Source organism: Cardiocondyla obscurior, linkage group LG02 (assembly GCF_019399895.1).
Source record: "Cardiocondyla obscurior isolate alpha-2009 linkage group LG02, Cobs3.1, whole genome shotgun sequence".
NCBI lineage: Eukaryota > Metazoa > Arthropoda > Insecta > Hymenoptera > Formicidae > Cardiocondyla > Cardiocondyla obscurior.
Window position 1 is genome coordinate 11,284,659 of NC_091865.1, and position 15,623 is coordinate 11,300,281.

General features: G+C 32.0%; 2 protein-coding genes across 5 annotated transcripts in view; one reads left to right on the forward strand and one right to left on the reverse strand.

The window, feature by feature from the left end:
- LOC139108812 (ATP-dependent DNA helicase Q5) overlaps positions 1-15,623 on the reverse strand; it is an 84,287-nt gene that overhangs the window by 58,568 nt on the left and 10,096 nt on the right. The window lies entirely within an intron of this gene.
- Positions 1-15,623, forward strand: part of LOC139108828 (scavenger receptor class B member 1) — a 30,758-nt gene that overhangs the window by 11,289 nt on the left and 3,846 nt on the right. For all 3 annotated transcript variants that reach the window (XM_070667438.1, XM_070667446.1, XM_070667429.1), the window contains 5 exons: positions 8,483-8,738; positions 9,293-9,434; positions 14,400-14,600; positions 14,821-15,045; positions 15,450-15,612. In XM_070667438.1, the coding sequence (XP_070523539.1) occupies positions 8,483-8,738; positions 9,293-9,434; positions 14,400-14,600; positions 14,821-15,045; positions 15,450-15,612 (987 nt within the window). The remainder of the gene's footprint in view (positions 1-8,482; positions 8,739-9,292; positions 9,435-14,399; positions 14,601-14,820; positions 15,046-15,449; positions 15,613-15,623) is intronic.

Here is a 15,623-nt window from a genome sequence, read left to right on the forward strand (position 1 = left end):
AGGACTGAGTAAATCGACAAAAAAAAATAAGTGTGAAAAAACAAGTATTAATCTTAAGCCATAAATGCAATCGGTATTCGTTTTGATTACTGGGAATAACAATGATTAACTAATGTTTCATGATTGAATTCGTAATTTGAATCGTATTATGCATCTCTGAAAAATTCCATCGACTTCACTGCAATTTGATGACACTTAATTATCTTGCGCAGCAAAATGCGAATATAATAGAGAAAATTCAAGACAAGATTGACAAAATCTAAGCCGAATAATCATAGTTATTTTGTTAATTATTGCGTGGTTCTGTATATGTCGGTATTCCGAAAAATCATTAAAAGTAATTTTGTTTTGACGTCAACTTGCGATTAATCTTTGTATGTATTTTTTTATTATTAATTTTTACGAAGTACGATTAAAGGCTACTTATCTTTTTGCCACTTGGTAACTCTGCCATTAACTTCATTTTTTATTATTATTATTTTTTTTTTTTCTTTAGCAACGCATACAAATTATTAAAATTTGTTGCGCAATGACTCAAAATAATTGCTGTTTGTCAAATTACAAATAATAAGATATCATGTGGATTATAAATTGTTATCTTGATATTAAAAATTTAATAATGCTAATAATTCTGAAAAGTAACGATGGCATGGCAATACGTGCCGGTGGCAATATTTGATTCGCGCGTGCAAAAATAATCTTGTTACAGAGTTCGACTCAAAACATCAATGCACAAAATTTTGGCATGTCTTCAATTATTAATTCATACAATGTCGATTTTTTTTTTTTCACGGAAGAGATTACAATCAACAAATGTACCTAATTATCGAAACAAAAGAACGTGGTCCGTTGTTTATAAGACTTCCTCTGATGAGCCATTAGGCAGCAAGTCACGTATCACGATTGGTTATCCGAGACACACGTCTCGTTGAGTGTCTCAACCAAATCTTAAATAAGTCTGTATAAAAAACTATAAATCTCGAGATTTATTTATTTCTTTTTTTTCAAAGACCGTTCTTTGATAAAAATGCAAAAGTATAACAGTTTTAAAATGAATTAAATAAATAAATTTATAGTAGAGATTGTTTTTACAATTATCTTTTAGATCATAAAACTTTATCTTAAAGCATCAAAATTATTATTATTTTAAACTCACGTTTTTATTTTAATGATATTCATTCTTTGGTATTTCAATATTTGTATAACATAATTTTTAAATATGGTAAATTAATTTGCTGTTTTTCACGTTCCACGTCTATCGACAATTTAAGCCGAAATGAATTCTGCATATTGTGACTAAATTACTTATGAGTTCCGGTTCCATACGAGTTTTAATGGCAGAGTTATCTCTAACATATCCCCGTTAAGTTTTTATACTATTTATATATGCTGTTAATACATAATAAAATTTTATATGTATACGTAATTTTATACGAAACAAAAATCTACTACAGTTGAATTCGGCATACGATTCCTAAAATATTAACTCGCAGTTAAACAAAAAAAAAACTATAAAAACCTAAATATAAAATAACTCTCTCTGTTACCCACATATGTATACGCAATCCACTTTGATTGCAATTATGCGATTAATACTGCATTTTTAATGCAGCCAAAATAATAACGTAAAAATAACGTGAAAATTTTCCTTTAGGCCATTTAACGAAAATTGACAAAATCAGTACTTTGTTTCTGAAGTAGCTAATTTAAGATATTATCTCATTGATTTATTATGTCGGTCGCCCATAATTATCTCAAGTCATTATTACAATTACGAAAGTAGAACAAACTAACGATGAGGAAAAACGTATCGCATTAAAAAACCAAAAGTGCTATATACTAATAAACAGGTTGGACATGTTAAAAAGATTCGAGCGTGCTTATCTCGTGTACGTACTGTACGAAAGGGAAATCAATTAAATATTACCGCATACATGATTAATTTGACTTACATACTTGTGAAAGTGGAAGCCGGTCAAAAGCGTGCCGCGAACACGTGACATACTCTTTTACTCTTATTTGGTTAAATAAAAGTCAGTCGCCGACCGACTTAAAATCCGCGGACTACATGGTAACTGTGTCAAAGGAGAGTCGTAAAGGCGATACTTTAAGTCAACGCCCGATGGGTTGTAAATGAAAATAAAAAAACAGACGTTGAGATAGGTAATGATGAATATCGGAATCTCGGTCGTTTAGCGATATTTTTTCGAGCCGAGTACCGTGGCCGGTACCTTGAAAGCCGTTGTCAAAATATTATAAAACACTTCCGCACGAATGCGTATCTCTTTTGCATTAACGACGCATGTTTGTTGTCCGAATGACACATGAATGTTCGGCGAAGGCTCCGCAAGTGAAATATGCGGCGTAGTATAACACACGCATTTTAACAATCGTTTTATTCTGAAACTCGACAAGCAAGTGCCTGCGAGACTTGTCGCAAAAATTATTTATGAAACATTACAGGAAGCGAAAAGTTACTTATACAAAAATAATCATTAATCCGTGTAGTCAACCGAGCAACTACCCGAATATTCTTCATTACATTAAAATTTATCTATTGAATGAGAAACGGAATTTACCGATGGATATACGATCACCGCAAAAATCACGTTTAATATATTCCGCCATCCATTAAATTGTAATAAAATTTACACTTTTTCAAAAATCGAGAGAAAGATCCAGTGTTCTCAATTTCTTAACGATCTAAAATTTCTATACCACAAAAGCCGTTTCTGGTCTAAGAACGAGAACGCAGTCTACACTTATCATGTTTTGATTAAACCTGTTAACCTTTAGAAGCGGATGTTATATACCTTCGCGGCAAATATTATACCGGATTATTCTTTTTCTTTCCCAAAAATATAAACAGGAAAAAGTACAATTCATGCGTTAAACACGTGCGAAACGTAGGCGCGTGATTCACGGCGGCCAAGCGCACCGAAATCAAAAATAAAACCGTCCAAATGCGGCCAATATCATTTTTCGTACTCAGATCACGAATACGTTGTTCGTAACAGGTAGCCGCCGATTATTATTGGCCGCGCGCGCGCGAGGAATGTATCATCGTCGCACCTGTGGAAGTTTTGCTGTGTGCGATCTGCTTTAACGGAATACGACGAGTCATGAATGGATCGGACAGTTAGCTGTCAAGTTACAGACGCGATGTATCTTCCACGGCTAATGCTTTCTCATCCTGCACAATACGTAGCTCCACCATTGACCTAAAACGGCACAAGTACCCGTCCAGACGATAGCTCACACTTGTCTTTCTAATTATCATTTTTATGGGCTAACGTACACATACGAAATACTTATACGAAAGTGCGCGATTGCTTTTGTCAGATAGCACGCCGTCTCAGATACAAAAGTAGAAATTCTCCATGAATATCAATGTACGAAATCGATTCTTCTTCAACAAACCAGTTGTGGAATGTTACTTCTTCTAAAAATATACATCCTACAAAAATGCTGATTTTTCTTTCTCTTTTGCATTTAAAATACTCAATTTCAAGTAAATAAAAAAAAATTTTTTTGTTTTTTTTTTTTAAGATATTAAATTCAAACTAAAAAAAGAAAAAAAGTTTAAATAAAATGCAGTCTAAGTTTTCAAATTTTTTTTTAATACAAAAATTGGTGCCAATTTGATTAAATAGATAAGCACTTCGTTGACGTTTATTATATTTAAACCACTTTGTATGAGAAACTTGTAAGCACACAAAGAACGACCTTAACGAACGATATACTTATGTACTTTGTAAGATGCAAGAGGTGCAATAAGCGAGTAAATCCTGTTTGATACGAACATTATATGACGTACTTTTTTTATTTAATTATAATTAGTTGACTGTAAATGAAACCGACGATAAACCTGGTGACGTACAAATGCGCATTAAATATATAATGGAATATTTTCTAGACAGAGATATCAGCAAAAAAAAAAGGATTGATCGAAGAACCGGTTTCGCTACAAAATGACGGTAAAATCAAGTAAAAATTTTTTAGATCGTTTCTTCGCCATGCTCACATACGTCCGTATGTATACTTTTCTTAATTGCCATGCGTAAAAACTACTTTACTGACTACCCTTTTAATTGCAGGGTTTTTACGTGAAAATTTTATTTAAATAAATGTGCGTCTTAAAAATCACAAATTAAAGGAACGCGGTGTCGCTTGTTAATTAATAACGATTATTAATTTTTTACAAATGTTATTGCGCTGAAACGTTTTAGAGAATAACAAAACAAACAGACATGTGCCTCGAAATATTTCACTACAATTTGCAACAATCTTTGACATTGCGTCAATATAGAATAAAATGAGATTCTGAAGAAAATTCCTACACATAGATCGGAAAATGTACGAGGGAAAACGTGTAAAAACCACTATCGACCAGTATCGGACTGTAGGTGTCGAAATCAATGTTTCAAAAACGATAAGATAGATAGATAGATAGAAGTTGACATTCTTTAAATCAAGTACCAGTTATGCAAACGGCGATCTCGGACATGTGTAACGCCATGACGGCACGAGTACGCTAACGCTATTTACGGATTTATTAGCGTTACATAAGGGACCGACCCGCCGCGGAATAAAGAATGCCGGCAAAAATCCGATCGGTACGAAAAACAGTGTCCAACGACGAGAATTGTTGCCCGACGCAAGAATGTGAGATAAACTAAGCAGCGGCTGGACCAGTTTGCTAACAGTTAAAATAACGCTTTGCCGCAAAACCGCGCAGATAAAATCGACCGCAGTAAGATCCGGCGGGCAGCCTAACTCCGTAGCATTATCAAATTGATTTTCATTGCAAATGGTGACGTGAGGCAACAACCGGTGAAGATGCACGGGAGAAACTCGCGGCGCTTTCTCAGATTATGTTCCGTCGCAGTGAAAACCTCGAGGGGTAAAACTACCGATGACTATTTGCATTGCGAAGAAAGAAAAATATCATTACGAACTGGCAGGAAAAATTGTACGAGCAAGTTATTATTACCTGTTATTACCTAATTTACGCATGTCTTATTTACTTTTAATTAATACCAGCTAGATAACAGGCATTTGCTGTTAATTAATTGATAGCTAGATAATTATAGACAAGAAGCTGACGTTTACGAAGTTGTCGGATTGTCTGTTTTCATTGAATCAATCCTTGTCATATTTTCCTTCTTTTTTTTCTTTTCTTTTTTTCTCCAATAATGCTTCGCGCAAGTTCTATAATAACGATGCAAAAAGTTGATAAAATTACCGATACAAACGCCACGTCCGACACATACGGACGTAACTACTGTATGTGAGATACATGCTAAGTGTAAAACAATGTAGAATAGAGGAACACACGGTGCAGCTATGCACTTTCTATTTGATCATGCATTTGCAGTCTCGTCTCGATTACCACCGGAAAATTATTACGACATAGCCGTACGTTGCCAGCAATCTTGCAATAGGCGAGAGTAAAACGCCTTTTCTATGACCTGGACAACTATGGCAACATGACATACGCGCGAACACCCCGACATTTATAGCTTAATTGCTATACTCCACTAATTTAACTTTCGCTTTTTAATCATAATTTTCAGTTATGGCACAAATATCTGTCAAACGTACCCTAATTTCATGAATTTTCCGCTTGATCTATGCAACTCTTAAACGTTTAGTATATAAATTAACAATAGGCGCAATAGACGAGAGCAAAACGCTTTTTTTTACGACCTGGAAAACTATGGCAATATGACATACGCGCGACCACGTCGACATTTACAATTTAATTGCTATACTCTACTAAATTTAACTTTCGCTTTTTAATCACGATTTTTAGTCACAACACAAATATCGATCAAACGTAGCCTCGGGTTTTTCACTTAATTTTTACTACTCTTAAAGGATTAGCATATAAATTAACAATTAAATCGAGATTACTTTAAAGAATGATTTAATAACATTAGAGACTTTCTATATATTATTTGAATTAATAATTATATCTAATTTTTTTTTTATCGAGGAAAATTTGCTCGACATAGATTTATGTGTATAAACAATTAATTTTTTTTAGCGTAACGCGCATTAATATGTCAATGTTAGAGCTCATTCTATTGCAAAATAGAAAAAAAAATGTTCTGCTTGCGATTGTATCTGTCAAGATCTAAGAATTATTTGTGTGCAAATAGCGGCGCGTGGGCGCCGGGAGATAATCTTTGATTATTTAATAAACTATCGAACAGTGCTCGATGTCCTTCGCATATAAACGCGTGCGAATAAACCTCTCTTATTACACTTCCGCAATGTATACGTATTTCTTAGGTATAATCCGTAGAATTATTTAATTGTTATGGTAGGATAGTCACGCTGTGCGTCATCGAGTGTAATGGGGAAAAAGAGATTAGTGTCGCGATATGCATTTGAATGTGATTCAGAGTCCACTAAGAAAAAAAAAAAAAAAAAAAAAAAATATATATATATATATGAGTATGTATTACTTATGTCGATAAAACACTGATATGAGAACGCTTGGGTTTTATGTGCAATACACGACGATATCAACCGCGAGATTTACGATAACAGTTGCTGACGTTGATGCTAATAATCTTTCATATCCCTACTTCTTATTTTAGAACACATCCTACATTTATTTCACTGTAAATTATTATCCTGCGTTATTATTGTTCATCAATTTTATATTTTTTATCAATAACAAGGACTTTAACATGATCTAATAAGTTTCTTAGCTGTTTAATTAATATAATGAATACGTTCGAAGAAATGATATAAATGCTAAAAAAAAAAAAAAAAAAAAAACAAATGAAAAAGTTATAACATTAAAGAAAAGTTTTTATATAAATATTTTAGATAATAAATAATTAGTAACAATCTAATAATCTTCTTAAATTAAATATTAAATAAAAAAATAATAAAAGTAATTAATGAATAAAATATCGCAGAACATAAAAAATTAATTTGCCAAAATTGTTAGTGGCTAAAAACAAGATATCCAAACAACATTGTACGTAACGCAATATAAGCAAGCGAATGTCATAATCGTAAATTATAAAAAAAAACCAGTCGTATGAACGTTATGCAAAAAAAATCACATACAAAGTGCGAATATTAAACTTGATGACAGAGTGCTTCTGCATTAAAGAACAAATTATTCAAGCCAACACTCGGGAGTAACAATTTGTTCTGCCAAAGAAGATATCGGAAGCGAAATAAGAATATATCTGCGTCTAATCTTAAAGATCCAAGGTTTTTTTTTCCCTCGCGTCGCTTGTCCGAACCGGATAATATAATAATACGCAGATATATTCGCAGATGATGCTTGACAACTACGTAATAAATTTTAATAATCCAAGGATTTGCGTAGTATGCGTACCTTGGTGTAAACGACAGCCATAAGTAATAAAAAATTAACACATTATTAAGTCTTGAACGAATTTAAATGTAGTTATTTAAATATATATAAAAATGGAAAAACCTGAAATTTTTATTAACCTAATTAAGACTTATATTTAAAAATAATCCTTCTCTATAAATTTCTTTTTTTTTTTTCTTATAGCGACGCATATAAAGAACTAATAATTTTACAAAATTATATCATGTTGATGCTAATTATTACACAGGTGTCTAAATTGACGTTAATCTTCGTTTATGTTGGAGATAAAATAGCTAAGCAGAAAGTCGATCTCTCTGTTTCAAAGTGCTCGCTTGAAACTGCACTCATCGCTAACCACCGTAAACAGTCGAGTACCATTTCTCATCCTCACGGCGAAAAGTTATAGAAGTGATTGTGCAATGCGCGCGCTATCAAGATTATTTGTTCACTCGATTGACCCCCTCCCTATTGTAATTCCAATATCGCAATAATGTCCGCTGCAAAAGTTACGGTGTCGGTCAAAGAAAAGCAGGATATTTCTCTCGGCAAACATAAATTACGAAATCTCAAGAGATCTGGGAAAGTTGCCGCAATATTCGTGTAAGTCGCGTTTATTTGCGATCAGAATCACTAAGATTAACTCTACGTTGTAAATCGTAAATTCGTAAATGCAATTAAGATAGTGGAATACAAAAGGTATTGTTTTATCACTGCTCGAATAAATCACGTTGCAAAAATAGTTAGTTATACGTTTGTTCGATTGTATTAGCTGTAATGTTTAATATCTCACACGTCGACAAAGAAAATTTTGTAACTCTATATTTTATCGAAAAGTAAATACGAAAAAAATGTATTGTAACATAGATCTCACACTCGTTACAAGTGGAAAATTTTAAAGAAGGAGATAAGATCGGAGAAGTGTAGTACGTAGTAGGAAGTAAGTATGTAGAGTAAGTAGTACGAAGAAGAATAATAACGCAAAAACTAAACTGAAAGGATTGATTATAGTTTCCGTTACAATTATAGCTAATTCCAGAATCAATTAATTAACTCCCAATTATATAACATTGATTCATTTTTTAATTTTTGTTCTTTTGTTTCTACTTATGCTCACAGATACTTTTATACTGATGGCTCTTGGATTATTCAGCCTCGCGTTCGGCTGTGTTATATTGCTGTGTCACCCCTATGACTTGCTTTTCAATTGGAAGCTATTCTTTGGTCAGGGCGGCGAGACCTTCGAAATGTGGCGAAAACCCGAGGTCGATCTCTATCTCAAGGTCTACTTGTTTAATGTGACAAATCACAACGAATTCCTAAGCGGCGAAGAAAGTAAGCTACGATTTCAAGAAGTTGGGCCCTACGTTTACAAGTAAGTAGCACAGTTTGATTTTATCCAAATCCCATTAACATAACTAATTACGCTTACATTTAATCGCTTTTTATATATAATTGCAAAATATTTATATTGAAAAAAAAAAAAAACTTTTGAAGTGAAATAACGTAAGTTATTTTCATGACATATATAACTATCGCTGTCTAAGTGGGTACATTCGCTTACGCATTGAAAAGATAGGTTAAACTGTTAAATTAGAATGGAAAACTCCAGCACGGTGAAAATTACATACTTCTGGAATAAAAAAGAGAATTTTTTTTTTTTCGCAATCGCGGAAAATCGCGGAGGGTCGTGACGTTCAAGAGCGCGGGAGAACTAATGAGTCATCTCGTAAATAATAATTATTAAATTGACGTGATCTAGTTTACGCAACAATTTCTTACATTTGTCCTTTCAAAACAGTCATTATCAGTAAATTGCACTGCTAATTTTTCACTTCCAATATATTCACAAAAATTTAGATTATAATTATATGAATATATAAAGACAAACTGCTAATAAACTGCGTTATTTCATTATTTTCGTTATAGAGAAGCATTCGAGCATGCAAACGTAGTTTTCAATGACAATGGTACGTTATCGGCGGTACCGGTTCATCCACTCAAATATATACCGGAATTAAGCAACGGTACGGAAGAGGATCTCGTAATAATGCCGAACATTGCTCTATTTGTAAGTAACTGAACATTATTCTTATAAATAATGTATAACCGCATCTTAAACACGTAAACGAAACAGGATTAATGTGCACGTTCGTTTTGATAAATGAGCTCGTTCGTGCAAAAATGACTAACGCGGGCTTTGAGAAACGTGCTGGTTCTGTTAAAACTGAACGAAATTTAAGAAACGTGATACGATAAGGATCCTGATTAATGATTACTTTCCATTTCCTTTTCTGCATGTTGATTTAACTTAATTAAAAATTACTAGCATACATGAATGTATAAAGCAAGCATAAATAATGCAAAACTTTACAAATGCATTAGTCGGGTTATTAATTTCAGATTTTTTAAATCTTGTGAGATTTGAAAAATTGCGGGGAAAAAATTTTAAACTTGATTATAATAATTTGTGAAATAAATTATAGAACGCGATATGAAATAGCAATTAATACAACGGTAGTTAAAAAATAATAAAGGCTCACACAAAGTAGCTGACTGACAGCTTTTATATCGTCGCGTTATGAATGAGAAATTATACAAAATTTTTCGATATGATAAATATACAATTATCAAAAATGATATATAATTAATTAAAGCACTTGTTATAACCAGAATTCACGACACGTTCGATACATTTGATTTGATATCTAGGATTGTTAAGAATTTATCGAGAGTTATTCAACATCGTATACACAAACGTGCATATCGTAGCATAACAACGGTGATAATATAATGCGGAATCGTAAACTCTGATCAAATGAATAATATCAATTATATTGATCGTTAATTCCGTAACAACAGAAAATCGAACGTCTCTTACGCACGAGTTAATTAATGACACATAATTGAAGTAAAAATAGTTACAGTTAGAAATAAATGTGTAATACTAAACGCCACTTAATAAAAACTGATATTCTTATCCCACTTATTAACATTCGCGTTCAAATATATTCGAATTACAGATAATTAATTCCGTTTCTCTATTTTTAATGTAAAAAAAAAAATGCCAAAGGAATAATTCTTGATTATCTTCTAGATATTTAAACGACCTATTACATTTAAATCTTTTTATAGTACTAATAATTCTTTTTTTTTTGTGTTTTTTAATTTACGATGTTATTATTAATTTCAATATTTCAACTGCATACAATGCGCAATTGTATTATAAATCAATAGACAAAATACGTTGTACATGTAAAAAAAAAAAATGATAATAGACAAACATATTGATTACAACATGAGACAACTTGGTCATCGACTTACTGTATTAAATGTCTCTGCAATCTAATCCGAATAGCGAGTTAGCGCTGACCTACGCTGATGCAACTAAAGTTTGTTGGAAACTCTTCTTCGACATTTCTACGGTATTTTATTTATTTGATATAGTACGATCTGGCACGTCGTAAATTTTAATAACAAACCGTTAATTACGATCGATGTTGCAACGCTTCTCGGGCCTGCGCTCGCGGAGAGATTCCAGAATCTTTATTATGTGCGTCAGTTTGTAGACGACACATTCCATTCTTATATAATACAGCATCGCGTTTTCTCGGATACGCATTTTTGTAGTTGTTAAAGACCGTGCAATATTCTCCCGATATCTCGCTAAATACATCATTCTATCACCAGTCAAACCAAATAATACGCAATATAAAACGCGATCGAGTTTTTACTCATGAATATTTACACACGTTCGTAGTTCGTTCTTTATTCTCGAGATTACCTTGACGGAATACACAACAAAAAAAAAAAAAAGAAGAAAAAAAGAATCAGATGTGGCTCTATCATTTTTGTGCGGTATATACCTGTGTCAGACATCTATATAATTAATGGAGTTTTAACACGATTTAGATTTAATTTAAATATTACGAAAGTAATAAAAGCTTGCGCACCGACTGCCGATTTTACATAATTGCATAGGATTTAATTATTATAACACACACGAGGTTAAATATTCTTATTCGTGTGGCATGTTCTTTATTTTACGCAACGTACATTTCTCTAGAATAAAACGCCGTACACGAACTATCTACGTTTGCGAGAAACTTCTATTCGCCAAGTGTATAAATGCATCCTCGAGAAACCGGTCGCATTCTTTATCCGGTCAAGCTGCGAGGAGCTAGACGCTTTTGGTCCTAAAAAGTGCAAGCTGAACCTTCCTTTGATTCTTTCTTTGATTCATCTTAAAGATTTATTATTAAGAATCACTGTCCGACCATCGTGACGGTTGACTCTAATTTTAATGTGAAATATGGTGAACATTGTACTCTTTCAGAAAAACGTTGTCAAAATGATGTATTTAGAATTTAAGAATGCAGTCATTGTTCTCATTATTGACATTATCAAAACTGATTGCAAAAAGTATAGCGTCTTACATTCCATCGTGAAAATGAATGATACAGCGAGACGTAACATTCGTTTAATTACACGCAGATATTTTAAAATTATAAAACATACTCGACAAAGCGTCTTAATGCAAAGAAATAAATTTACATGTAACTTTTTATTATAGTTTCGTGAAACTTGTCAACAAGTAAAATGTCAAATATTACGTAAAAAAATTATCTTGCAAATACTTATGCTATAAATAAAAGTTATTTTGAACTATTGTTAAACGTTATAAGACACTACTAATTATATATTTTATTAATTTATTTTTTTAACTTATTATTACTTATTTCTCGCACATAAACAGATGCAAAAAAATGCAATAATGTGAAAACACGTGTTCATTATGGTAGTCATGTAACTTGTCATATTAAAAGATACTTAATGAGCAATGAAAAAATGTTGAATTTGCTGCATTATGTCTAAAAATGATATTTATATCCATTAGCTTACTTTGTCATCAGAGATAATGACTGCACAATTATGTAAATTCATACAAAACAATAATTTTTTTTTTTTTTTTTTCTTTCCCTTTAATTGCACGAGTAGTGGCAAATTCGCAGTATTTCCAAAGCGTATAACGAGACGTACGTGTGTTATTTTATTATTTTTTTTTATATCCTTCTTAAAAAACTTGAATAAATAATTTTCTTATAAAATTATTATATAAAATTATTTAAAAGCTTTATTTATTAAATATAAAACTTTATAAGCGCATAATACATACATTTTAAATTAAATTAGAAAATTGTAGAGAGTTTATGCAAAATTTTGATATCATAATACGTACACTCATAAATCATGAGTGGGTACTAAATCATTTTCAAATTGAAGACTTGTTAAAGTCATGCTATAAACATGAGATTCCATAATCTGCTCCTCGATTAATACGTTCGCTACCATGGGTGCGATAGGACAGCTGACCGAGCGGTCTTAATTTTTAACAAATGTGCATAATGCACCGCATGTTTTCAATTATGCACGTATAAATATTAGGTAACTGAGCACGTTATATAAAGTGTCACGCATATATGATATCGTAAAGTTGTTTTACACATATTTCATTCTCTCGTGAGAATCAGTGCGTTACACATATGTCATGCCGATAGCGAACGTTTTAAGAGGTAAATAATTAAATCGTAACTCTTTAAAAAAATTCCAATGCAAAATAACTTGGTTTATTACAATGCTGTATGTATTTTGCGCACTATATAAATCCACCTGTTACGTCGGCACATTATATTAAAGTATGTATTACACCTACGAAGAAATAGAATCTCGGCGTTTAATTAAATTTGCTATTCAGTGTGCAAGAGGTGCAGTGAACCGTGTTTCACGAAGAATCCGCTTAAGCAATACATTCCTCGTGGGCACGCAAATTGTAAAGCCGTCAGTTAAGAGTAATAGATACGCCATAAACACTCTTATCTGTTTAAAAGGTTGCACGAGAGAAAACGTTTCGTTTATATTCAGCTTTTCTATTGCAGTAGTCGTTAGTTATTGACGTTAATCACTACCGATACTAAACGGAGTTAAATGGAGTCTCTTAAAAACTCAATGGCACTAAAATTAGAACTAGTGTACAGAAATGTTTGTTCCAATTTAATATCTCATATCTTTACTAACGTTTATACGTATAAAACAAAAAAAAAGAATAATTAATAATTAATAAATAAAAAAAAATCCTTACTGTACAAAATTTTATAAAAATCTTTGTTCTTAAAAATTTGTTATTCGCATCTTCAAATTTTATTTCTCATTGTTGAAACTAATTTTAGCGCACATTTATCTTCTAACGGAATGCAATAAAGTTTGAGACAATAGAAATCCTAAATTTTTTGTAGAAAGCTACGTAAAAAGTAATAAAATTTCCCACCCGTGTATCATTATTTATTTCTTAGTTACTTGGCCATATTATCAGTAAAGTCAATGACCCTGACAATCGCATGGTTGATGAATGTCTGAAGATTGCGGATATATTCAGTCTTTTCTCTGTTAAGAGGTACTGATATGTCATATTTAATTTGATAAAGAGCGGCATATTAAAACGACACGCTATAAATGTCAATAGACAATATGTCGTTAATTCGATAAATTATATGATTTATCACATAACTTATATACTTTAGCAATTTGTAATTAACATACATATCATTCGTGGGAAATTTTGTTTTAAAAGAATAATAATAATATTTTCAGAAACTTATTTAAATATTCGATAATTAAATGTAAAATGCAATTAATTTGTCTTTCAAAGTTATTACTCTATAATTATATACTAACCGATGATACTGATTTTCATAATTGCACAAATTTTTGTTTTTTTTGTCTTGTACTGATTCTTTTAATGATGAGAAAAACTAAATGATAAGTAATGTCAGCAAGTCGATCTTTTACGCTAATGTATATCACTGCGAGCGAATACGCAAATGCATGATGCAGTTACATAACTTCTTTTGTGTGATATACTATAATTTCAGTATCAACTTATAATAAAATTAGGTATGTTGATTACGCAAATAAGTTGTTTTGTCAATCTGTTATATGTCTAATTATACGTTTTTTTATGTTTTTCTTTATGTTGCAGAGTATCACGAATGTGATGAAAGACGCTTCGTACATATCTAGGTGGGGTCTCAATACGCTAATTCGTCGAACAAATACACAGCCTCTGGTTCAAATGACTGCACGTGAATTTATGTTCGGTTATCAATCGACTCTCGTTACTCTTGGCAACCATTTAATGCCCTCTTGGATCAAATTCGACAGATTGGGATTAATCGATAGGGTAAGAAATAAATAAAAATATGTTTTGCAAGATCTAGAAACAATAGCGATCATACGAGTAAAAAAAATCCTCTTGTAATATACGTTTTTTACGAGGGTGTCTAAAATAGTCGTAAAAATTTGTAAGAATTGAAACGACCTCTTTTTTTTATGTAATATGATTTTTTGCTTGAATTCAAGTTTCGCGATAATTCAAATCCTGCATTTGCTACACTTGACAGATGTACGACTTCGATGGTGATTTTGAGACGATTTACACGGGAGAGACCGATCTCCGATTGACAGGTTTGATCGATAAGTATAACGGGGACGTGAACCTACCGCAATGGACTGGTAGCTGCGCTAATGTGCACGGTGCGAGTGATGGCGTTAAATTTCCAAGCTACATCAAGCCTAACGACACGCTTCTTTTCTTTCGCAAGAGTCTCTGCCGAAGCGAACGAATGGTAATTTTGATCATTGCAATCGTCACGATAAAATACTTAACAGTTCAACTAAGAATCTTCTGTCGAGTCATACGATTCATGTGTAATGTCACTTCTATTATTAACTTTCTTCCCTTATACAGAATGCTCGTAAATTATTCTTATGCAATTGACAGATCTATCCGTCGGGAGTACCTTGGCAATCTTTTTCTGTCTTTTTGCGAACACAATTTTCTTTCTAAATTTATTTCTTTTTCTTCCATCAACTCGTTTAAAAAGTTAATTTTCTAATTAATCTTTTTAAATAAAAAAAAAATTGTTTCTATAGAAAAAAAAAAAATTATATAGACGTCATTAAAATATCTATCTTAATATCTTTATATATTCTTTTATAATAATATATTTTATAATAATTTTTTTTAAAGGTACGAGTTGGCGAAAAAGTAGTGCAAGGTTTATACACGTATCAATACAAGTTTATGGAGAATGAATTGGATAACGGAGCAATAAATCCGGAAAATAAATGCTTTTGTCGTCAAGGAGTTTGTCTGAAACCTGGTCTAATCGACGTGACCGATTGTTATTACGGTAAACAATTT